The following is a 27,056-nucleotide window of genomic DNA, read 5'->3' on the forward strand; positions in this document are numbered from 1 at the left end:
ACATTTTGACCTTTACGCCTTCCAGTATAACTTCTAGTATTGTTAAAATTTGGATGATTTTGTTTCTCGGTTAATCACAATGTTAATCACGATGTTAATCACATCCCACGGTTGAAAAACCTCCTAGTTTCATCCATGTGTTTTGGTGCTCCCAAAAAACGATTGAATGTTAATCAAGTAGGCGGTAATATTAACAAACTCCAAGTAGATGGGATTATATCATTCAGACGTAAAGCAGCAGCGAGGTTGAATCAGGTTGTGGTTGGTCTACAGTGTTGTCTGTCCAGAACAGGACCTCCTTAAAAGGCCTGTGAAACATGGCTACTATAGAGTGAGTCAGAGAGGGGACCACACACACACACACACACACACACACACACACACACACACACACACACACACACACACACACACAAAACATGAGGCCCAGCACCTCCCTAGCTCTCTATAATTCCGATCCGTATTGGTGGTAGAGAGAGAGACTGTGAATTTTGAATGCGTATATCTTCTAAATCCCACGTCTTTTATACAGTATGTCGTTCTAAACAGTGAATTCCCAAGCACTCACACACACACACACACACACACACACACACACACAATCTATATTTATTCCCAATAAACGAACACAGGAAAGGATAGCCCAGTATCATGTCATCCTATGACGCAGAGGGGATTGCTTCTTGGCCAAGATAAACACGTCATGCCTGTGCTTATGACTTAGAGAAGACAAGGCGTGTTTATTATAGACCAGGCCTGTGTTTTGTTTTTGTTTTTTGGGGGTGGGGGGGACCCTGCCAAAACCTGTGTCTGCTGTAAATGGGTAGAGAACACAGGTGAGCAGGAAAATGGCTCCTGATGAACAGCTTGCAGTTCTTTTTTATGTGCCATCTCTCATACACAATGTATTCTTCAATATAAGGGGTTTATTTATTAATATTCAATACCATGCACTACTACAAGACATCTTGAATCCCATCTACTAACCATGTTTAAATCCTTTCATGCGCAATTATATTCTAATAATTTTGCCAGTCAGCCAATCAGAAACAAGCAATATCTAGAGATATTCAGGATGGCGGCACGGTAGCACACAGTGGCAATTACGGGTCCAGAAATACAGTGCAGGTTACGTGTAGTCCATACCGATTAGGAAACTGTTCCCAGGGATGTCCCTGGACTATAGATAAGAGTATCACACACACCTAGCTTGATCATAAACCTTTTTGGACATGTCCATGAAGTTGCTCCTACAGATTCTCATTCCTACTTTTAAGTACAAAGTGTGATTATTTCTATAAACGTGGCTTCCTAAGAACGTCAGCGATGATGACGTGGCCTATATCATTACTAATTCGTTCCAATTTAGATGGAAAATTCCGTCAGTGTAACAGTGGAGAGATTTAATGGTGCAAAATCAATCCATGGTCCAACATCGTTGTGGATTTTAGCTGCAGTTAGGCATTTGAATATTTTCTACAGGACACATTTTTACATACAGTTGAAGTTTTTTAAGTGTTTATAGTAGATGTGGTATAAGTATACATGAAAGCTTTGTTGCCTAACACATGACACCCTATACACAAAATATCCCAAAGGCAAAAACGGCACCATATCGGGGGGGAAAAAAAACCCCAAAATGACTCATCCCTGAAATGTACAAAACAAACCAGGTTGCATGTTTGCAGTAAGAATGCACATACACACATACGTATATAGAAGATATGTATAACGGGGATAACCGATCTGCACAGCTAATTTTAGCTGTCCATGTGTAGAAAGGAACGCTCAGTAACCTTTGAAGCAGTAGGAGGCACTTCTGAAAATTTAGTGTTGCCAGTCTTTGCAACATTCTCCAAGTGCAAAAGAATAAATATCACATTACATTACGGTGATTCAGACCTCCCATCTACATTTCATATAATTAGCTTCCAAATCTGTTCTCTTACAACATGAAAAGGTCATTATTTTTTTAATCCCACCCAATCATTCAGGTCACTTTCGGTGTAATAACCACAGCATTCATGACACGTCATGATCACGTGGTTTTCATGCGTGTCGTGTAGTTTAGCTTCACTCTGATTGTACTAAGAGGCACGATGCTGAGTGTCAGACCGAGCTGTTCCACGTTCAGCTCCATGGGTCCGAGTGGTGTTGCACGGTGTAGTCCTGAAGTTTAATCTGATCTTGGATCTGGTTAATCAGGACCTGAGAGAGCAGGATTCCCACCAGCTGTAAGAGAAGCGAACACTGAATTAGATTTCGTTAAATTCGAATGATGTTCACGAACTTGTATCAGCCCTGCACTAGCCTAGGAGGAGAAGTGCTTCTGGGCACTTTCATGACGAGCAAATACAGCATGTTAAGGTAATAATAATGATGAGGTGGGGGGGAAACTAAGGGTTTGCATTTCCTTTTCTTTAAGTGGTGTAAATATTGTGTTCATTTGTACATTTTGGATCGTTTTCATTTTCTCCATTCAAAAACCAGAGGGGACGCAAACTTTATCGCGTTTTATTTAAAAACATGTAGAACTTGAAACAAACTGCGTTGATGGGGGTGTATCCATGTGCAACAAGTCTAGTCCTTGCATCCATCCCAACCATTTTCTGTACCGCTTATCCTACACGGGGTCACGGGGAGCCTGGAGCCTATCCGAGGGAATTTGGGGCACAAGACGGGGCACACCATGGACGGGGTGCCAACCCATCGCAGGGCACAATCACACACACACACACACACACACACTACAGACCATTTGAAAATGCCAATCAAAATACAAAGCATGTCTTTGGACTGGGGGATGAAACCGGAGTACCCGGAGGAAACCCCTGAAGCACGAGGAGAACATGCAGACTCCGTACACACAGGGTGGAGGCGGGATTGAAACCCCCAACCCCGGAGGTGCGAGGCAAACATGATAACCAATAAGCACCTCCTTCTTATTACTAACTTGTATGCCTGAAATACCTTTAAAATGTACTTCAAACAGGAAGGAAACTATTGAAGGAAAACTATTTCAGACATTTGACCTTGACCCTGTTTGGATCAATTCCAAAATCTAATCAGTTCATCTGCTGGTTAAAGTGGTACTTCCGTATAAATCCGGCAAACAATCCTACATCCATCTCAGCTGGATGGATGGATGGATGGATGGATGGACAACCTGAAAACAGAATCCCTCCAGCACCTCTTGGCAGAGGCATAAAATGTTTAATGCTACTTACAAAACCAGAAGCATAAGAGTACAAACTAATTAGCATAACTGAAATATTTGTTGTAATGTATAGAACAAAACACTTGGGGGTGGGGCGTTGTAGGAAAATAATCAACGTTGGGATGGTGTGATAAAGCAGAGTTACTGTTACCATCCCAAACCGGTATAAAAGCACGTGCAATGATTACAGTTATCTAATTTATTGATGAACGACATGCCGATATTTTTTATCCGTTTACAGGTACATTTAATCCAAAACCCGTTCGCTCCTGTTAACACTTACGTTATAGCAGCTATAAAAGACTTGCTACCTCACCAGCCTCTCTTTTTTTCCCTCTCCCATGAGATTAAGATTAAATGGATATTAAATCAACTGTATCAATAAAATCTAGATTATTTTTAGTTATCAGATAATTTCATGGAAATTACTATACTACTATGCTCCCGGTTCGCTTATTACGTTTTGGCGTATTTTAAAGTGACTCTGTGGTTTAATTAGAAATTCCTTCAGATAATTAAGAGCTTGTAATGCTTACGATTATTATTATGAATACAAATAAAACATGATTCCAAGCGCTTAGTCGAGTCCATACGGAGGCTGGATAGATGGACAGATGTTGCACTGATCTTATAAATGCCTTCAACATCCCTATTAGAATTGTTTTGTCGTCTTGTCGTTTGTGTCCACTGCTAGCCCCGTACCTGAGGGATGGCAAGGCCCAGTGCTATGCCTCCGAGCAGAAACAGGTTGCTGTGGATCCAGTTGACGAGTTTGTCAATGCAGCCGCTGGTGTTGATAAAAGCGCTGGCTCTCATCATCTCCAGCTTCTGCATGCCGTGTCCACACATACTGTTTATTAGAGCCTGTGACAAGACAGGGAGTAGAGAGAAATAAACACATGATAATTACGCCTGATTATAGATACCGTATATGTACACATACACAGACTCACTGGCCACTTTAATAGGAACATCTGTACACCTGCATTCATCCAAATATCCAGTCAGATTAAGTAAAAACATCACGTGGTCTTTTTTCCAAGCATCAAGTGTCCAGATTGGGTGAAATCTGTGTCCACTTTAGGCTCGTATTCTGGTCATCCGCTGTTGTAGACGATCCACCTAAAGACTTGTGCATTCTGTACTGCTTTTCTGCTCACCACGGTTGTAGAGAGTGGTTATTTGAATTACCATAACCTTCTGGTCAGCTCAAACCAGTCTCGCAATTCTTGCATCAACAACCATGCCACGCTCAAAGTCACAGAGATCACATATTTCCCCATTCTGGTGTTTGATGTACGTAAAACAAGGACTGAAGTTCTTCACATGTATCTTCCCTTGTATGATTATATGCATCATGCTGCTGCCACATGATTGGCTGATTGGACAATTACATGAATGTGCAGGTGCGCAGGTGTTCCTAATAAACTAGACAGTGAGTGTATGTACTTATACCGAGTGGGGGGGGGGGGGGAATGATCCTGGTTTGTGTGTGAACAAATGAAAGAGATTCCTCTTATTTTATTTATTTCTTTTATTTGTATTGAGTTTAGAGAATCCTTAATATTACAGCAAATGAGTCGGAGACAGCAGGGATATTAATTAGCAAGCACAAAAGTTTGCATCACTGTTGAAATGCGCTAATAATTTTATGTAAACGTGCCTTACTAAGGCGTGTAACGATTCAAAATAATGAGTATTATTAAAAGCATGTTTAAAACAGACTCAAACGCTAAAGCATTTTCAGTTGACTTCAGTTAAATCTTAAAGCATTGACTTAGGAGTCTAGATCTTTTGTTCAGAAGATCTAGAACAAAAAAAAATATTGAGATGAAGGCCATGAAAGACACCGAAGTGTTTATGAGGACCTCATAAAAATAAGTGGGTGAAAAATTGCCAGAAAGAAAAAAAAAATCCAAAAGAAAGAGCATTAGACCTGAAAAAGCCCTTAGAAGATCAGATTTTGATCAATTTTGAGCATCTTTGTAACTTGTGATAATAAAGGAACATCGGTATCTTTGTGGTTAAATAATATCATTTTGGAAATGAAGGTCTGGTGATGCACTGATGATGGTTTAATCATCAGAAAACATTATGTCCTACTAAAAACAGGTCTTCTACAAGTGTTTTCGCTGGACGTTACGGCATTATTTTGGACTTGCACCCTTATCTCAACACTTACGGTCTTCGTTGTCAGATCTTTTTCCTCACCTCGTCTTTAGAGATGAGGCAGCAGGAGAAAGGCACGGCACAGCGCTCTCTGCTCGGGTTCTCCTCCGTGCAGTTGAAATACATGTTCTCAGACCACTCCATGTAAGAAACACCACCACAGCAGGCAAACTAGTACATAGCAGGAGAACGTCCTCATTGAAACAGCTACATCAGAACCACACAATAATACATTATGTGCATGACAATAACAAAAAAAGGAACTAAAGGAACCTCTTTTTGTGTGAAGTCAATGAGGTTCTGCAAGTCCAGATCATCTCTGTAATGCTTGACTGCATTGCTGAACATTTCGGTCACTTTATAGCGCGCCTGTAATGCACAGGACTCCAGTTAGAAACACTTATGTTCAAGAGTTTAGTTTTAAAAACACTGTTTGAATGAATCATTTATACTCCACATCAATATTGTAACCGAATACAATACGGCCAGCAGGGGGCGCGTTGCTTCCTATTAAGATTTATTTAGGGTGTTTGTTTCTTTGATATATTATGGACATGTTTAAACATTTGTAATAGTTTGATACATAAATACACTGGAAAATGTTGGTGTCCAGAGAATGCTGAAGATTTACAGAGCCGCTGAGGTGGCTATTTTTAATAAAGTGTAGCCACAAAGATATGACACAAGATAATATACCGAGGCCAAGAGTTAAGCTTCTCCTAACTACAACTTAGGTTTCTTGTGGCCATGAATTAATATAGGACAGGAAATAATAATAATAATTTTCTGGACGCAAATGCATTAATTCATGGTAATTATTGTGCTTTAAAATGAAAAAGACACAAAGAAACTGAATTAGATGATTGTGTTCAGAGGAACATGAGCGTAGACACGACTGATAATACTGAAATTACGCATAAGGACATACTGGTGTTGGGACATAAATATACACTTAGGCAACATCACTTTAAACAAATACTGAAAGCCAATACTTTTTCACCACTCCAGGCCAGACATTTAGTATCACGTTCTGCAACCTATTGAGTTACACAATTCACGGCATCTCGTGGTCACAAGATAATAATTCATGAACATGAGATGCTTCCTGGCCTCGAAATATTCATTCATAGCCACAGCCTATAAAAAAAAGAACTATGTCAGCTCAACGGTTTTGTAAATACGAGAGGTTTAAATTTACCTTGTCTGAAAAGACAAAACCTAAAATTCCAGCAACCAACTGCAGCATAAAGATGACAGACAAGCAGATGCAGAACTGTAGGCAAGAACAAACACGTTTTATTATCAGTTGGGACAGATGTGCACACAATATTTTTCTCTCAAAGCTGTGCGATAAAACCTCATCACAGGCTCTGCAATGAAAAGATTGTTTTTTTTCTACCTAGAAGTTTTAATGGTTATGTACTCCTTTAATATCTGATATCGAATATAGACACGCAGTTTGCTTTCTGGACTGTTACAGTTATTTTTAATGTTTTATTTTTGCTTTCATTACTGGAGATGGTATTTTTATGCGTGGGTGTCTGTCTGTCTGTCTATCCCATCCATCCATCCATCCATCCATATGTCTGTTCTTCTATCCATCCATCTATTAATCAAATTTTTGCTCTCATTACTGGGGGTTTTATTTTTGTGGATGTCTGTCTGTCCATCTATCCATCCATCCATGTGTCTGTTCATCCATCCATCCATCCTTCTATATGTCTGTTCATCTATCCATCCATCCATGTGTCTGTTCATCCATCCATCCATGTGTCTGTTCATCCATCCATCCATCTATTAATCATATTTTTGCTTTCATTACTGGGGTTTCTATTTTTTTGGATGTCTGTCCGTCCATCCATCCATGGGTCTGTTCATCTATCCATCCATCCATCCATCTATTAATCATTTTTGCTTTCATTACTAGGGTTGGTATTTTTGTGGATGTCTGTCTGTCTGCCCATCCATCCATCCATCCATGTGTCTGTTCATCTATCCATCCATCTATCCATCCATCCATCTATTTATCATTTTTGCTTTCATTACTGGGGATGGTATTTTTGTTGATGTCTGTCTATCTGTCTGTGCGTCTGTCCATCCATCTGTTTGTTCATCTATCCATCATATTTTGCTTTCATTACTGGGGTTGTTATTTTTGTGGGTGTCTTTCCATCCATCCATCCATCTATCTCTCTTTCTGTAAACACAATAGGGTTCTGGGGCCAGGGGGATTTGGGGCATGGGGTGATAAGGAGGGGTAGAGAATAGTGTAATTTTGTTCTTTGAAATGGCCTACATAATGATTGGAGGGGAAAAACTGCAAAAAAAAAAAAAAAGTCAAATTAACTGCCAAAATCAGTTGAACTGAAGTTTAATCAGCGTTCCCCGGCACTCTAAACCAAGCCGAATCTGTTTTGCTTTAGATCTAAAACTGACCGTCTGCAGGAGGCAGATGTTCTCTCGGAGAGAACCCACACATCCGCAGAACGTGAGGAGAAACATGAGAACTCCGACGATCAGCAGCAGGATGGAGGGGTCCACCGTCAAACAGGCCATCGCCGTCTCTGTACAGGAGAAAGAGAGACGCTAGCGCTAGGTTCAGAAACATATACAGGAAATGAACAAACACTGAAACAGACACAGCCTGATGTTGAGGAAAATCATCTCACCGTGTTTACTTATTCTGGCGTACACACCAATGGACATCAGCACCACTGAGATAATCTAATGGAAGACAGAGAGGACAAAATTAGTCAGATTATCAAGTCTGGGATTCAGTCCAAATTCCTGTGCAACAATAATATAAGTGTTTCTGAAGAAATAATAATAAAAAAAACCTCCCTGCAACCAAGAGCTGTGACGGGAACTAACCGCAACGTGACCAGATTTAGATTCGTTTAAAACACACCTATCAGGGGATTAATGCACAAGTAGGTAAATAGAACAAACCATGTAAACAGATTAAATCACCAATAAGAATGCAGCTTAGAGAGTATGTTTAAATAGGGCAGGGAAATCCTTTTATGGTCATTTTGATGGTCTTTTTGAGGAATTCTTGTTCACGTGCTGAGGAAATCTGTTCAGCTCGATTCGTCATGCAACAGCATCAGCACCACATCCTGGAGAATACAGACCCTGGATGTGATGGTGTGTTTTCAGTGGTTGTTTGCTTCATTTCACATGCGCAAGTAAAAAACACACACGAGGCTTTTTTAAAAAAAAAAGGGCAAAACAATGAGCAGAAATTAAAACAGAAGCCCTGTCTGTCACAGCGAGATTAGGCAATCGCGAGCATCTCTGAGCTCATGTATGTGGAAGAGGGTAGATAGCACTCTCCTTCTACATGTGTGACCCCTGTGATGCAGCACGAGCATGTAAAAATAATAATAATAATAATAATAATAATAATAATAATAATAATAATAAACACTTCAGAAATGTTGAGTAATTCACTCTGGATACATTTCTGCAGAGTTTTTTTTTTTTTTTACCCCCATGCGCATTCCTTTTTTATCATAAGTAACAGTGGCCACCTTTGACCTTAATAACTCCCTCAAATCCTCTGAGCAGTTCTGTTATTGCTCTGTAGATTTTGCCCGCTGCAGGATACACCCGCATACGTATGATTTTTTTTGTGTAGATAAATTCCAAATAGCGTTTACCTCCCAACCCCCACAGAGCCATGGGGGATACAAACTTTTGCACTGAACTGTAGATATATAGTGTGAAAACAAACTCTCCCGCTATTGTTGCCGGCTCTTCTAAAGCCATTATCAGTTAGCTTCCGATCTGGTTCAGAGGTCGTGGCGAGAGTGATCCAGATTAAACATAACGGCGCCATTGTAATGTCTCATTGAAGTTTCCTACACACTGGCTGCTCCTTTCAAAAGATGAATCACATTATGCAATTTCTTGCAATACCTGTTTGAACACATCAGATGTGTCTTCACTAGCCTAGCCTAGAGTCTTTAAAAATGCTTGGACAATGTTGAGTGATACTCATGGATAACCAGGAAAAGACAAATCCACCGTTTCTGTTTATCCACTGCTCCTGCGTTATAATTTCAGCTCGCTCGGATTTGACCGTCCTCATTCCACCATCTTTCATTTGATGTTTGGGTATTTTCTCGATAATAAAAAAGAGGCGGTGTCTTGCTGTTATTTTGCATCGGGTTTGTATTCGGGGTTAAAGAATTAAAATCCAGACCTTGGGGGTTAAAAGGACTTGCCCAAGCTCTGTCCTAAGATTCCCAAGACCATTGACGGCCAAACAATTATTCACAACTCCATGCATTTCCAAGTCAGTTGAAATACTAAAGACCTCTTTTGCATGAACAACAGTTTAAAAAAACGTTTGACAGATATAACTTGATGTTCAGTTGATGTGGACAGCTTCCTAGATAGAGTTTATTAAGCACTAATAGGAGGGCAGGAATTACGCTGCGTCATGCTCGCTCTGTGAATGTTTTGTTTATAAGCGTAACTTTAAAAAGTTCCATTTCTTTTAAAAAAAAAAATCCATTTGAATGAATGTTATCAAAATGAACACTGCTATCTTTTAGTCCATAATTGTCTGTACTTTCCATGATTAGAAAAGAAGTGATTAGCAAGTTTATTCTACGCTATCCCATCCAGCGTCCGTGGGATGTTCTGGACAAACAAGTCCGATCCACGAAGGCCCCACTTCGCAACTTACAGGACTTAAAGGATCTGCTGCTAACGTCTTGGTGACAGATACCACAGCACACCCTCAGAGGTCTTTCTTCTGGAGTCCGTGCCTCGACGGGTCAGAGCTGTTCTGTTGGCACAAGGAGGACCTACACAATATTCGTCAGGTGGTTTTAATGTTATGGCAGGTTATGTTGTATATTTATGATCTCCTGTTGAAAATTGGTGTACATAGTTTGTTCGTTCGAGTTCATTCGAGTCTTGTCGACTTTCCGCTTCCTAACCTATAGCACAAGTTAGTTCTATGGTTACAATCAGCTTCTACAAAAGACTTTTTCCCCCAAGCGAGCCTTTAAATGCTGAGCTTTTTATGTACAGTATTCATAGTTCATAGTATTTCTCAATTCATAAAAAATGAATTCTTTATAAAGGAGGAAAAGTGTGTTTAATTGGTGAAGGGAAATCCATTTTCTAGATCACTGGCTTCATTCTAAAGAGAGTTTTTACTACAAAAATGTGTGAGTACTAAAAGTCAAATGAAGAATGTAACTTTATTCGAATGCATCTAAGTGCACACTGCTACGAACCGGGAATTTTTTTTTTTTTCCCTTCCCACCTTTCAAAAGACAAATCTCTTCTTTCTTCTCAAGACATTTCTCTAATAATCAGATGTTTGGAAAGTCTCAAGACGACATCTTAACATCGGAGCTAAACGTTAAATCGAAACTTCAGCTCTGAATTCGAATCCGAACTTGAAAAGCGAGAATGACACCTAACGCGCATGACTGTAATCCGTCTGCTGCTTCGTACATGTTGTCCTTATCGCAGGAGTTCGTATTGTGACAGCTAGCTATTAGCATTCAGCTAGTTTGTGTGGTCAGAGTTGTTATCATGCTAGCTAAAGTGAGAGAATAAAGGCGGAATAAAGATGTTGTTAGGGAGCCTTGGTCAAAATGCACTAATTTACCATCAGTAATTAAGATCTTTTGGTTTTTTTTTTTTAATGAACTTACTTATAGTTTTACTTTCATACTTCAATGCAAGAGGTTTTACTTTAGCTTGAGTGACGAAGGTGAAGATGTACTTCAACTTTTACCAGAGTAGATTTACAGTTAGTTACAATTATATAGCATTTTCTAGATACTCCAAGCGATTTACATAGTATTGGGTCGGGGGGGTGGGGTGGGGGGTGTCAGATCTCCTCAACCATCACTAGTGTGTAGCATCCATGTGGATGATGTGACGACCTGAACACCCACTACACACTATAAGTGGAGAGGAGAGAGTGAAGTAGCTAATTCAGGGATGGAGATTATTAGGGAGGCCGTGATAGAGAAGGGCCAATGGGGGAATTTCGCCAGGACACCGGGGTTATACCCCGACTCTTTTACTATAAGCGTCTTGGGATTTGACCACAGAGAGTCAGGACCTCGGTTTAATGTCACATCCGAAACACGGTGCTGTTATTACAGTATAGTGTCCCCGTCACGTTACTGGAGCATTAGGCCCCACACGGACCACAGGGTGAGCGCCCCCTGCTGGCCTCACTAATACCACTTCCAGCAGCAACCTTACTTTTCCCCAGGAGGTCTCCCATCCAGGTACTGACCAGACTCAACCCTGCTTAGCTTCAGTGTCAAAACCAGGCGAGAACCGCAGCTGAGAACTCGAGTTACACTTGCGTAGAGAATGTTACACTGTTTTCCTGGCTGTAGTTGACTGCACTTTCAATTTGTCATCAGTGTTAAATATGTAGAAGCATGATTTAGTCATGCACTGTGTTGTGTGCACGCAAGGTTTCTTCATGACTCAGAGTGTGAAGATTGAGACTTACTCAAGTTAAGACTTGCCGTGTTTCCAGAAGTCTACATAGCATTATGCAGTTTCATTTCTCATGGCTTCAGCTCATTCAAAATGCAATTAAAGCTGAATCCTCCAAGAATTCGTGCTATTGCTGAAGTTTATTCGTGAGGAAACATCAGAGGTAGACATTCGGCTTACAATAACAAGCATGAACAAGTGTCAACATCGCAGCGATGGACAAATTGTTCTACTCATGTTCGATTTTTAAAGCCCGATCACGCTTGCTCGAGTTGTAGATCTCCCAGAAAGTCACACTCTTCCTTTTAAAACAGTGTAACAGAGCTGCTCTGTAATGTGACGCGTTAATGTGACTTATTTTTCATTATACAAGTTAGTTCCGGTCCACTTCTCTTGCTTATCGTGCTTAGATTTCCTAGAAGCGCACTGAGACGTTTCACTGTGTGTGTATCACTCCGCTCATCTGCGATTGCTGCGTAAAATTTCACTTCCTAATTCGAAGCCGTTACTACAGTAGTGTTAGTGACATCATCAGCGGACATGACGAACGATACTTTTCAGTAATATAACTTTTGGCTTCGAAAACGAAATCTCGCCGATGTGCTTTAAAGTGAGCGTAGCTTCTTTAGGATCTATTTCTGCTAGCTGAGCAAAAATAAACAAAACATCTGGCCATACCGCGTCCCGAAATGTCGCTTACTCGATATTCATTTCTTGTTTCGAGAAGAAGCAACATCGCACTTGCAATCGTGCGGGTTATAAACATCGTCACGGCTACCGTTAGCCACGGCCGATTCACACCTGACGTCTTCGGGACAGAGGACGTTTACGCTAAACAAGACAAGCTGCGATTATTATCCTCTGCGTGAAAGAGAGAAAAAAAATAGAGCCTGGTGAGGAAACGACGGTTTATAGCTGCTATAACGTAAGCGATCACTTGTCTCGCGGACGTCCCACGACATAAGTGAAAACGGAAAAAAAGGTCAAACGTCGTTCTTTAATCAATAAAAAATGGCTAGTGTCATCGTGCTGCTGTGATGTAAAAGGAATAAGGAATGCCGTTATAGGAAAATAATCCACGACAGGGCGGTGTGATGAGCCATTATGGGTTCTACTTGTACACTAATTAGTTTTGTTCAGGATTCAGGGGTATGTAGTTAGTTGTAGTAAGAAGTAATCTGGAGTAAAAAGTAATAAATCTATAGTTGCGATGGAACATTTTAAAGTGAGAATACTTCTGCAGATAGAACAGTAACAGCTGTATGAATAATTTTTTGTTGTTTGGGTGTTTTGTTTTTACACTGTGAGTGTCTGATAGTGTTTTCGAGGAGGCGTGAATCATTTGTGAACTCGCGTAGAATGAAAAGTACAGCAAGGGGCCCCAGTCCCGCTCCCCCCAAAAAAACCCCCAGTGTGTTGCACTTTTTGCATATGAATAAATGAGTCCTGTTGCTTAGCAGCAGCTACAAGCTTTCAAAAGGTTGCAAAAGCAGCTCAGGAGTTTAAAAAAAAAAAAGCAACAAAAAGAAAGAGGTTTGTCATCGGATAATGAGCTCAACTTTGTCGTAATATAACGTGTTAAAGAATTACGAACACCCTACTTGTAAACCTGGCACTTCTTTTTTTTTTTTTTTTTTTAATTATTATTATTATTTTTTTAATAAATATAACTTATAATCACACTGCCTGTATTCAATACTTCAGTTCCATGTGTGAGATTTACACAGCAGGATGCAGCAAGCTTGCGTCTTGTGTTTGGGTCATCTTCACAAACACTACTGAACTACAACACGACAGAATTCATTCAAAACTAAAAACATACACCATAGAGCTTATATTAACGTTCATACTGTATATACGGTCTAGATTAATGCACTTGTTCTAATAGGTTATTGTTGCTATAGTAACAACTTACACGGGGACTTGTATGGCAGAAATTCGAAAATACACTACGTGGTCATAAGTTTGTGGACACCCGATTATCACACTCATATGGGCTTGCTGAAAATCTTATTCCTGATGTATTCCTCCACCTCATTTTGCTGTTCTAATAACCGCCACTCTTCTGAGAAGGCTTTGAACTAGATTTTGGGGCGTGGTTGAGGGGATTTGTGATCACTGAGCTACAAGAGCATTAGTGAGATCAGGAAGTGATGTTGGGATGGCCAGGAGGCTCCAGTTCCAGTTCATCCCAAAGGTGTTCAGTGGGGTTGAGGTCAGGGCATGAGAGTCCTTTCACTCCAACCTTAGCACACCATGTCTTCATGGATCTCGCTTTGTGCACAGGTGCATCATCATGCTGGAACAGGTTTGGACCTCTCGGTTCAATCCTACAGCGTTTAAACTGTGTGCTTCAGACTTTGTGTTAACAGTTTGGTGAAGAACCACACGCAGAATGGGTGTGATGGTTAGGTGTCCACATACTTTTGGCCATAGAGTGAACATGGATGAAAAAAATGTATTTTATATTCTAATTGATGATATATTGAAGTTTATTTTGTGAGGAAATATTTGTTTAACGTTTATGGAAGGAGTCTCCAGTGTCAGTGCTGTAACATTCACAACTAACTAAGATTTCTGCCTTGGGAAAGTCTTCAGGACAGAGGAGTTTGTGCTTCGCAGTTTCACGGTAACAGAGTTTATTATTATTTTCCCATCCTGTTGTGTTTATTTCTTACTTAATGTAGTATGGCAGTATATCTGATCTAATAAATCTTACAAGCTTGTCTTAATATCAATGCTATGTCGCATTATTCCGGCTGGCTAGCTAATTATTTAGTTTTCTTTAGGGTTGTTCTTGGTACACGCCGAGATATTTGACGCTGCCTTCCCTCTATAATTTTCTTTTACTCCTTGACTCCTGAGGTTTGAGACACTAGAACATCTGTGAAATGTAACACAGCAAGCAATGTTTTGTGTGTTACTAAGTCATTTGCATTTTTTCCTAAGGGCACGTAAACTGTAAAAGTTTGAACAATATGAGACAGGACTGTATCGTTTCAGCTAGACACGGACGCACGCTTACGGAATATCTTCCTATTGAGCCATTACTGATTCTTTAACAAATACATTGTACATGACATCACACAACCGTAACATTTCCTTTTTGGAGTTTAATTGCGTGTCAATCTTTGAATCAGATCCTGCGTTAATAGGCTCTAATATCTGAAACTCTGAATACACTCTTTAATAAAAGGAGGGTTAATGGTGCTAGCTGTCTAAAGAGGTTCTCTGACAGGAAAACTTTCCGCAGAAGGGCAAACCAAAGAATCATTTGGGCTGATGGACTAAAAGTGCATACGGTTTATGCTTACGGGAAAAAACCCCACACACGTTTCACATTTATGTAAGCAATATCACGTGAAAAATATTAACTCAAGTAAACGCGTGCGATAAATGAAATCATGTGTCTTATATGCGGAAAATTAACATGAAAATCAATTACTCGGTGGTGGAGGTGGGGGGGGGATCAAGGTGAATTTGGAAAAAAAAATCACAGTAAAGGTGAAAAAAAAAATCCAAAATTTCAGACTAAAGGTGGAAAAAAATCTACATTTTCAGACTAAAGGTGAAAAAAAGAAAAAAATTCAGACTAAAGGTGAAAAAAAAAAAAGATTTCAGAGTAAAGGTGAAAATTTTTTTAAAAATTCAGACTAAAGGTGAAAAAAATATGAAAAATTTCAGACTAAAGGTGAAAAAAAATCTCAGACTAAAGGTGAAAAAAATACTACATTTTCAGACTAAAGGTGAAAAAAGCATAATTTTCAGACTAAAGGTGGAAAAAAATCAAAAATCTCAGACTAAAGGTAAAAAAAAAATATTTCAGACTAAAGGTGAAAAAAAATCGACATTTTCAGACTAAAGGTGAAAAAATCTACATTTTCAGACTAAAGGTGTAAAAAAGAAAAAAATTCAGACTAAAGGTGAAAAAAATCTACATTTTCAGACTAAAGGTGAAAAAAATGTAAAAAAATTCAGACTAAAGGTGAAAAAAATCATCATTTTCAGACTAAAGGTGAAAAAAATCATCATTTTCAGTCTAAAGGTGAAAAAAATATGAAAAATTTCAGACTAAAGGTGAAAAAAAATCTCAGACTAAAGGTGAAAAAAATTCTACATTTTCAGACTAAAGGTGAAAAAAGCATAATTTTCAGACTAAAGGTGGAAAAAAATCAAAAATTTCAGACTAAAGGTAAAAAAAAAATATTTCAGACTAAAGGTGAAAAAAAATCTACATTTTCAGACTAAAGGTGAAAAAAGTGTTTATACATGTGAAAATGGGAAGTAGGCCTATATAAAAACCAAACTTCACACGTGATTCACGCGATTATTCACACACGATGTTTGTGTGTTTTGTCTCTAAGCACATGATGTACGTAAGTACTTCTGGAGTTTAATTTACTTCAGTGGTTCTGATTTTTATTCATTTGAACTTACATTAGCCTACATTTGTATTTTTTTTTGAAAGCTTTCAGAAAACTCGCACACGTTCCACACGTGACTAATCACGTGAATTACTCATGTAGTGTTTTATTTCTCAGCTGATTTTCTCACATATGTCATTTCTGTTCATATATAGAACACATTATTCACAAATGTGCACCTTCATATGTTTCTCTCTCTCTCTCCATATGTGGTCACACATTACACGTGAAGAACCTATGAGCACACGTGAAATGGACGTGAGAAGTTAAAACTGGTTAGTTTATGGGTAAAGTCTAAGACGGAGATGAATGATTACTCGAGCAGTCAAACTTTAAAGCATGTCTTTTCAGTCATTTTGACAGGATCAACAGAACAAGTGCACTTCGACGACATGGTTATGAAGTAAGTGTTAAAGAGGGACACGTGGACAGATTCCTGCGACTCACCCAAAATATCGTGTTAAAGAAGAAAAGTAAATATTTGACGACCGGACTGACAAAACTGAAGTCTTCACCCCTCTGCGCTCGTCCTCCTTTCACCATGATCGACACTTCTCAAGTCTTCTAAAGAGATGAAGAGACTTCTGTCAGCTCCTGAAACTTCACTGTTGAGGAAGAAGGAATAAATGTGGAACTTGTCCTCAGGGAGTTTCAGACATTGCGGTGTTTAGTAGCTCACAGGAGCGCCTTTGCCCCGAGGCACACATTTTCTAAATCTGTGCTGCTGCCTAAACTTGCGACTCATGCGCTTGTGTTTGTTATTTCCGGATTGGTGTGTGTGTGTGTGTGTGTGTGTGTGTGTGCGCGCTTTATTGGGCGGTCCTCCTCCTCTTCACATGAGCAAACACTTTAAAGCCTCATCTAGTCTAAAGACATGTTCCTCTTGCCATGTTCCCACTTCCCCCAAGAATATGAAGCAGGTTGATTTTTGCGCATTTCTGATTTTCAATTGATGCGGATAAATATCTTAAAAATAGGTGACATAGTATCCTACTTACACAGTCTTTAATAACGCAGTCTAATCTTATACTTTTCTTCCAGAATAAGTTCAGGGATTTACATTTCCTCTTAAAAAAAAAAAAAAAAGATGCGCCTTTAGATCTAAGTGGAAGAAAGTTTCTAAAAAACAAAAGCTACACTCTACATTATTAATCCTAATGTTTGATTCAATGTTACTTTTGGAGAAAATGAGATTAAATACTTGTGTAATAGCGCCCCCTGTTGATTGATGAGGTATGTCTAGTCGGCAGTACACCCACCTTATATTTCATTTTCACACTAAAGGTGAACGAAATCAAAATGTTCACACTAAATGTGGAAAACAAATCAAAGTTTTCTGAGGTATGTAGGTTCTAAGGTCCGACCCCAACTTCCTAACAAGTTGAGATATGCAAAGAATTTCACTGTGCTGTAATGTATACAGGTGCATCTAAACAACAACAACAACAACAGAATATCGTGGAAAAGTAACATTTTTCCCCGGCGTAATTAAATTCAAAAAGTTTAAAAATCACCAAGGTTGCTTTGATAGCGGTCTTCTGCTCGTCTGTATTGTTGGGTCTGGTGTCTCTCAGAGATTCTCTATGGGGTTCGGGTCAGGCGAGTCGGCTGGCCAATTCAGCACAGTAATACCATGGTCAGTAAACCAGATACTAGTAGTTTTGGCACTGTGGGCAGGTGCAGAGTCCTGCTGGAAAAGGAAATCAGCATCTCCATAAAGCTCGTCAGCAGATGGAAGCATGAAGTGCTCTAAAATCTCCTGGTAGACGCTGCATCGACTCTCGACTTGAGAAAACACACTGGACCAACACCAGCAGATGACATGGCAACCCAAATCATCACTGACTGTGGAAACTTCACACTGGACTTCAAGCAGCTTGGATTGACTCTGGAACCTTGATTTCCAAATGAACTGCAACATTTACTTCCATCTTCCCTGTGATTGTGTTTGTGTGTGCTGAACCAGACTGAGAGATTAAAGCCTCAGGAAACTTCTACATGTGTTTTGAGTTAATTATCTGGTTAGAGCTCTTCTCAGGTCCACATTTCTGTATTATAAATTCTTCATTCTAATATTTTGAGATACTCAAAATATTATCATCGAGATTAAAACAGAAAAAGGTTTGAAATATTTCACTTTATGTGTAATGAATCTAGAATATATGAAAGTTCAAATTTTTTAATTCAATTTGTGGGGAAAAAAAAACTTTTCCACGATATTCAAATTTTTTAGATGCATCTATATGTGACAAAGTGTTCTTCTTCTTCTTAATCTAGTCAGTAGAACACGCACCGTCCACTTTATTAGGAACACCTGTACATTTATTCAGTTATCTAATCAGCAGCAGCACCATGCATATGCATATCATGATACGCACCATGCATATCATGTCAGGTCAAGAGCTTCAGTTAACGTTCACATTAAACCTCAGAATGAAGAAAAAGTGTGATCTCCGTGACTTTAACCGTGGCGTGGTTGTTGGTACCAGAAAGGTTCGTTTCAGTGTTTCAGAAACTGAATATTGAAAGAGATTTCCACACACGACAGTCTCTAGAGTTTACACAGCATGTTCAGGGTCTTTTCATTGATTTCACGTGAGGCTGAAGACTTTCCAGGGCCGTGTGAGAGTCAGGTGGCTGTGCTTCTCAGGTCTAATGGAGCCTGGATCAAATATGTGTGTGTGTGTGTGTGTGTGTGAGTGAATGAGCTCCTTGTTAAATACTTGTCTTTGTGTTGAACTCCAAAAGCAGCACTGAACCAGCTCATTGTACCTGCTCAGCTTCTCCTCCTCTCTCTCCTTTTTTCTGCTAGCTCAGGCACAAAAGGTCATCATGAGCCCATTTTATTTTTTAACCACTTTTCATTTCTTTTGATGTCTTTTCTTCCACTGAGCTGCATTTTAAAACGTATGAAAGTGCTATATTAAAGTTTATGATGATGAAAAGAGGGGAGGGGGTGCAAATAATTCTGAGATGACTGTACATTATTGATGTTATAAGCATGGTTAGATAATAAACGGCGTACTATATAGCACGATACAATGTGCTAGTATCTAAAACAAGTTAAGCCTAATCAATAACGTAGTCAATTCCAAAACTATTGACCCCTCCCCCCTTATAGACACAAACAATTTCAGGTTGTCGTTTACAAAGCAAGCAGGCGACGACGCGGACATGTTAACAGGCGGTTTATTAGATAAAAGTTAATACGAGTGACACACAGTTGCTTTTGTTTGCATTTCAGAGTAACAGCAGCTGAACAGCACAGTGAACTCGACAGAGATGTGCTCATTCCAGGCTCTGCAACAGCAGATAACAAATCAGCCTTTGATCACAGCAACATTCAACGTTTTCACTTCAGAGAACGTCTTCTTGTTAAATCGTGGGGGGGAAAAACACTTAAGAGCTTGCAGCATATACATGCTCTCAAATTAGCTTCATTTTTTTTTGGTCCTAAATGCATTATATCATTACTAATACACTTTATTACTGTGTAATGAAGTTTATGACACAGTAATAAAGTCAGTAGTCAGTGCTGTTAGTGTTAGGAATATTCAAGTAATGTGTTCAACTACACAAGTCTGCTAAAACACTCTCGCCAGCTGATATAGAGCATTCAGACTCGTATTGTATTGTATTATTCATGCTGTACCGTTTATAGCTGTGGAGGATTTGTGCATTTCATGCCTCACTGTTTGAGCACCGGGAGCTCGTTGGGTTTAAAGAAGGCTTGGGACATTCCCATGGCGTAAATGTACACTTTGGAATCCACCACAAGTTTCTCCTTCTTCAATAGCTCTATAAACAGAGACAACAGAAAGAAATCAATCAAACACTGCGAGAGTGTGGGTATCAGAACATAACCCGCAACAGGATGGTGTGATGCGGCCCGGGGAGGAGCAGAGTGTCATCAACAGCGTATCCTGAAGTGTTTATTCCTTTTACACCACATTTCCGAACCATTACAATTTTTATTTAATTATTAATGGCTTTTTAACCGTTTATAGTCACGTTTAATGTTGTGGAACATCCACGAGACAAGTTCGTTCCTTACATCTCATCAACTAATACATGATTTTCTTTGTTAAACAACAGTATGTTTTTTAATCTGTTAATTATTACGTAGATGTTTTGCCGTACACGTCCCTGTGAATGAGCTGTTTCTATAGAAACAATCCGAATCGAGAATTCAACAGCACTGTGGTATAAGCACTTTATGAAATAAATCCTTTTCACCCCTTCATACGGCCGTTTCAGCTAAAACAGCACACACCAAACACAAATAAAAGATAGGTACTTTCACTTTACATTAGAGGTCAAACGATTTTTTTGGATTTTACCGATACCCAAGTTGGGTGGTACCTGCCTGACGCTAACCGATTAATCAACCGATAGTTTTTAAAAATTGATGCTGAATGAAAACACAAGTAAAAATACTGCCGAACTTTATTACAAAAATAAACCGTACTGACTGTACCATAAACGTACTGCACTTTTTTTTTTAAAGGAAATAATTATATAAATATTAATATATATTAACTATTAATAAATATTAAAGTAAATAAATTATATAAATCCAAACTGAACCAAAAAGTAACACTTTTAACAAATTAATCAAAAAACACTTCAAATAACACAACAAAATTTGTCAGTGATGGTTTTTATTTCGCCTCTAGAGGACGCTCTCGTACTGTATAATGACAGCGGACACTTCTCAGTCGCTCCCGCAATGGACGCAACCGGGAAAATCTTATCGGTGTGGGTTTTTGCTGCTAACCGATAGGTCCAGCAATCGGTTATCGATGCCGATTAATCGGCAAAACCTATCAATTGGTTGACCTCTACTTCACTCCGACTTTATGCAGGTGAAATTCGATCACGAGATCTCGGTCTTGTGAACCAGTAGAAAACACGAATGCGGTACTGTGGTCTCTTTGGTTTATAAAGAAGAAAAAAAAATATGAAGGAGCAGCTTATGTATAATAATTGCTAGTTTTATTACTATTGTGTGGCTGAAAACAAAATGGCCGCCTCGTCCACCACAGTATACACAGGTTTTTGTGGTAATATTCTGTTTTTATTCTCTGCTAACATAGTATTTTTTAAAGCAATGTAAGCCCCGGTGTTTCATATGTACTATGTGATCTGACAACATTTATGGTACCTTCTGTGAAAATTCAACACGTGATACAATTTTATACTAGGTATAGTTTATAACATTCTTTCTTTAAAAATAAGTAACGATACTCACCATCTATTTTCTTCTGAAATTCATCTAAAGGTAGAAGAATCACGTCGACAAATTCTGGAGAAAAAAAAATCGTTTAAACGAACGAAAACAACAAAAACAGGGAGGTTTGTGTATTGATATATTTCAAGAGTAATGAGTTTTACCTCCATCACCTAAAAAAAGACCAAAGGGAGAAAAAAAGAAAGAAAGAAATTAGTAATAAGTAACTACGCTTTGATGAAGTCTGTGTGAGAATGAAAGAATGGACGATGTCATGAGTAAGGACAGGACAACACTGGAGACTTTACCGAGCTGCTGGGTGGGGTTTATATTTTCACTATCATCCCCATTAATGTTGACCATCACAATCTGCGTGCTGCAGTTAGACAGGCCAGGATCCAGGCATGTGACTGACAGGATGAGACAGAGAAAGGTGCTCATTTCTACAACATACACAACACAACACACACAGTTTTAATCCACATGATCATTATTCAGTCATCCAGTCTCAGTCTTACCTGGCGTGACTCCCACCACTTCTCCCTTGTAGCCAGTCTCCTCCTTCAGCTCTCTCAGAGCAGCCATCTCAGCGTTCTCGTTATCATCAATCAGACCTAAAAACAAAATAAAAAAAAATCACACACAGAGTGTCAATCACTGCCAAATGCTCTTTCTATCATGACCGCTTACAGTTTCGTGGGAAAATATATAGAAGATACTTGATCAGACCCGCAGGAAACTCCAGAGTGTAGCATCCCATCGGTGGCCTGAACTGTTTCACCAACACCACACAGTCCTTATGCAGAGTTCTCTTCAGGATGGCGATGATCCCCACACCTACGTTAACAAAAACAAAAAACGTAAGTAAGGCCAATTCTATTGTTTTCTATTGGGTTTGAGATCAAAATACGAATAAGTGACGAAAGCTGAAGTTCTGATCCATCATCATTTCCTCAGATTAACATCTAGATGTCTTACACAACTTAAAACATGGCACCTTTTGTTTGAAATCCCCCCCCCCCCCACGTGATCAAAAATATTGGAACATGTGACTGGTAGGTGTTTCTTGTTGTCCACGTGTGCCCTGTTAAATTGACTGTTTAAAGAATGAATTCTTCTTAATGTCTACTCTGGGGTCGAGACGTGTGGTTTTGCGTGTGGAGACGGCATTTGTTGTTAAAAGCGATAAACCAACATGATGAACAGAGATCTGTCTTTGGGAGAAAAGCGAGTCATTTTGAAGCCCAGAAAAGAGGGAAAATAAATCAGAGGCATTGCACAAGCATTGGGCATAGCCAATACAACAATCTGGAATGTCCTGAAAAAGAAAGAAACCTCTGGTGTACTAACAACCAGATATGGAATGGGTCAGCCAAAGAAAACAACAGCAGCTGATGACAGAAACATTGTGAGAGCTTGAAGAAAAACCCAAAAACCAACAGTCAGTGATATCACCAACAGCCTCCACAGGCCAGGGGTGAAGGTATCACAATCCACCATTCGAAGAAGACTTCAAGTGCAGAAACACAGAGGGCATGCCTCAAGACGTAAACCACTCATCAGAAGTACGAATCTGGAAAGCCAGATTGGAATTCGCAAAGAAATACACAGATGAGCCACAAAAGTTCTGGAACCAAGATTAACCTCTAGCAAAATGATGGAAAGCCAAAGTGTGGAGAAAGAAAGGATCTGTTCATGATCCAAAACATATGCGCTCATCTGTGAAGCATGGTGGAGGTAGTGTCATGGCTTGGGCTCGCATGGCTGCTTTGAACTCATGATGGTAGCACCAGAATGAATTCAGACGTTTACAGGAACATTTTGTCTGCCAATTTACAGAGAAATGCATCCAATCTAACTGGAAGGAGCTTCATCATGCAGCAAGACAAATGATCCAAAACACACTGTCAACTCAACAAAGGACTTCATCGGGGGGAAAGTGGAAGGTTTTAGACTGGACAAGTCAATCACCAGACCTTAACCCAACTGAGCAGCATTTCACCTTCTGAAGAGGAGACTGAAGGGAGAACCCCCACAGAACAAAACAACTGAAAGAAGGTGCAGTACAAGCCTGGAAAAGCAACACAAAAGAAGAAACCGACAGTTTGGTGACGTCAGCAGGTCACCGGCTTGATGCGGTTATTGCAAGCAAGAGATGTGCAACCAGATATTACGTGTTATTTCCTTTAAGACTATCTGTTCCTATACTTTTGCTCACCTAAAAATTGGGTGATCTGCCACCAGAGATGCCATGTTCTAAGTTGTGTAAGCTGAAAACGTGTAAGCTGAAATTCTGATCCATCGTCTCGTATTCATCTTTTAATCTCAAACCCAAATGTCTTCAGTGTAGAATGAAAACAATAGAATTGGCCTTGCTGTTCCAATACTTTCAGATGGGACTGTATATACTATAAAATACAAATATGACTAACTTAAATAGATTAAACCTAGTACTGAAATATCCAAGATTTCTGAGCAATAAACAAAAAAACTTCCTGGGATAAATAAATAAATAAATAAATACATAAATCACTCTACCATACTATTAAATGACATCCTGTCAGGTACAATTCGTTTTAGTATGAATATTACTGAACATTAACAATAGTTCATATATCAAAGTATTCGAGAGGTTAATAATTCAAATGATAACAGTAGAGTGATTTTGTTATGTATTTTAAAAAAAACAAACACTATAAACACGTTTCATTAAAAAAAGAAACACTAAAAAAAAAAGCACTACTAATCAATCAATAAATTATTGTGATATTGTAAGCCATGATTTATCTTACACTTGATATTAAACAGAGTTAGTTACCAACTAGAGTTATACGATATGACGATATGATATCGATATCGTGATATATTATGTCACGATACACTTTCAGACAAGGCTAACATTGGAGAAAGCGTGAGAACTCACCGTCTGCATCAGTGTTGCTTGGTCTTGTTGTTCTCTTCACCGTCTCCCATATTCTGCAAGGGAGATGATTACAAAACACACTGTTAAACCTTTCCATGTCAATAAACACACACCTGCTTTACTGTCACGCCATCCACACAGCGAGATGACATACAGATACACACAGGACTACAGAGATGTCGGCTTCTATAATCATACAGAAGAAATCAACAGTGTACGTTTAATACAAGAACAACGAGGCGTATTTTAGACCAAAAAAACCCCCAATAAACTACACAGTACAAGCATGTCACTCAATCAGTCTTAAAACACCATGAACCATAAACTAGGGGCGAGGTTTGTTTGTTTATAGATTAGATTCCAAAACCCATCGCTGTACACAATACACAATTAATTATTAGTCTGCAAGTATTTCAAAGACAATCAAAAACGGAAACGTGCTGCTTGCGTAAGTATTCGACCCCCTCGGGTTTCCGGGAAGCTCCAGATGAAAGATATTGTCTTAAAAAGGACATAACTGACTTATTATTGTCATTCGTCTGTGAAACAAGCCATTTTCTGAACAAAAACCACCTCAGTTGAACTGTCGTCATCGACGAGACTGTCAGTCTGACGGAAAGGAAAGTAAAAATGAAGACTAAGGATCAAGTTAAAGAAAAGGTAAACGAATTTCAGGGCTTAGGAATAGGGTGTACAATTATATCTAAGAGGTTGGACATGCCAGTAAGCACTGTGGGATCAATAGTGAGGAAGTGGAAGCTGCATCACACCACTGAAGCAGTACATAAACCAGGCCTTCCCTCATAATACAGCGCAAAAACAAGACAGAGACTGGTGAGGAAAGCCACGGTGAAGCCAACAGTCACTCTGAAGGAGTTATGGAGTGGCTGAGAGTGGAGTGAAGGTGCGCCACACAACCATTTGAAGAGCTCTGCCTAACTGAAGACTGTACGGGAGGCGTGGCTAGAAAGAAAATATGATAGCACGAGAGTAAATCAGTGAGAATGTGCTTTTTTTGGTGTGATGAGACAAAGATCAAGATACTGCAGGCCATATTTGAATTGGCACCATCCCTACAGTGAAATGTGGTGGTGGCAGCATCATGCTCTGGAGATGTTTTTCCTCCTCGGAATCTGAGCTCCTTGAAAGAACTGAAGGGAGAATGGATGGAGTAAAAATACAGGGGGGTATTACAAGAGAACCAGCTTCAAAGCTTGGTAGAAACGTCACATTTCGGCCAAAGCAGTGCAGGTTCAAAAGCAAAAAGGTAAAGTATGAAAACTGCAGTCAACAAAAAACATCCGAGCAACCTGAAAAACCTGGAGCAAATCTGCAACTACGAATGGGGGGGGAAGCACTCCCAAACAGTGTGTAAAGCTTGTAGGAACTTAAAACAAACACACTTGGTTCTATCAAGTACTAGTTTGAAACGATTGAATATTTATGCAAGAAGCATTTCTCAGTTTTTTTTTTTTTTTTTTAAATATCTACTGACAAAATAATTAATTTTGACTTTATAAATGTACTTTAAGAGCATAATGGGTTGCAATAAAATTACTGGCTGGAATAATCCGTGTAAGTGTTGTTTGTAATCCAGATGAATCGGAGGACTTGTAAGGGGGTTGAATACTTTCGCAAGGCACTCCCTGCTGAAAAAAAGAATACAGAAACCCTCATAGAATTTGTAATGGATATAATGGGAATTGTCTAGGTTTAAATGGAAACTGTAATGGTTCCCGTGGGACCAATAGAAGGGGACTTCTATTGATTGCATGTTAGTGGATACCATTAAGGACCAATCATGGTAATGGTGTTAATGGTTAGCTGATAGTTTGTAATGGTATTTGTAGCGGAAGCCATTAGAATTTTTTTTTTCAGCAGGGACTGTGTATAACATCAGTGATTTGTACCTGGTGTTTCCAGATGGATCCACATACGTGGTCTTCTCAAGCCTCACCCACTTTCCAGTCGCTGTAACCTACACAAGAACACGTGTGTATATATATATATATGTGTGTGTGTGTAAACTGATCAGAACAAAACTCAACATCTACATGATTGATCAGAACATTATTTATTTCAGTCGCAGTGTTAGTTAATGTTTACCTCCTCTTTGACTACATGAGGCTGTGTGCAGCTTTTCTCCGGACAGCTCATGGTGTCTGTGTGTTGTATAATCTCTGCCTGCGCGCGCACACACACACACACACACACACACACACACACACCAAACAATGAAACAATCTAATAAATAAACAGAATTTCATTCTTAAACATAGACCTTAATGGGTGAAAGTTCACTTAGACCGCTACACTTCCGCACTAATTAAGGTTTATTCAATCTGTTTCCGTCCTGTAGAGGATCCGTCTAAACTACTTCAAAACATATTAAACCTTTGTGCTGTAAAATTATACAAATATATATAATACATGTGAGAATACTGATGCCACTCACGTGCAAGGATCCAAAGTTTTGTCACAATTTGAAACGGCCACCCACTGGTGTAACCCAAAAACATCGCCCCTCTCATCCACAACTATTCTTTATTTTATCAAGCGTATGCTATTTTGTGAATTATATTGATCGTTTATCTCTAAAACAAC

The 27,056-nt window shown here is 39.2% G+C and overlaps 2 protein-coding genes across 2 annotated transcripts; both read right to left on the reverse strand.

The window, feature by feature from the left end:
• Positions 1-1,388: 1,388 nt before the first annotated feature.
• tspan33a (tetraspanin 33a) lies at positions 1,389-17,057 on the reverse strand. The gene is made up of 8 exons (XM_053649709.1): positions 16,747-17,057; positions 8,056-8,110; positions 7,823-7,950; positions 6,585-6,659; positions 5,660-5,755; positions 5,429-5,557; positions 3,920-4,081; positions 1,389-2,232 (listed from the first exon to the last, which is right to left on the reverse strand). The coding sequence occupies exons 1-8, from the start codon at positions 16,840-16,842 to the stop codon at positions 2,131-2,133; spliced, it is 843 nt and encodes a 280-aa protein (XP_053505684.1). The 5' UTR covers positions 16,843-17,057; the 3' UTR covers positions 1,389-2,130.
• Positions 17,058-18,520: 1,463 nt separating this feature from the next.
• On the reverse strand, positions 18,521-26,922 carry nudt5 (nudix (nucleoside diphosphate linked moiety X)-type motif 5; the record flags this gene model as incomplete). The annotated part of the gene is made up of 10 exons (XM_053649711.1): positions 18,521-20,097; positions 21,551-21,604; positions 21,694-21,702; positions 21,838-21,939; positions 22,048-22,143; positions 22,259-22,366; positions 24,453-24,505; positions 26,363-26,430; positions 26,559-26,636; positions 26,908-26,922. Coding segments are annotated over 10 exons (693 nt in total), but the record flags the coding sequence as incomplete, so codon positions are not given.
• Between the last annotated feature and the right edge of the window lie 134 nt (positions 26,923-27,056).

This window comes from Ictalurus furcatus, chromosome 19 (assembly GCF_023375685.1).
Source record: "Ictalurus furcatus strain D&B chromosome 19, Billie_1.0, whole genome shotgun sequence".
Taxonomy (NCBI): Eukaryota; Metazoa; Chordata; class Actinopteri; order Siluriformes; family Ictaluridae; genus Ictalurus; species Ictalurus furcatus.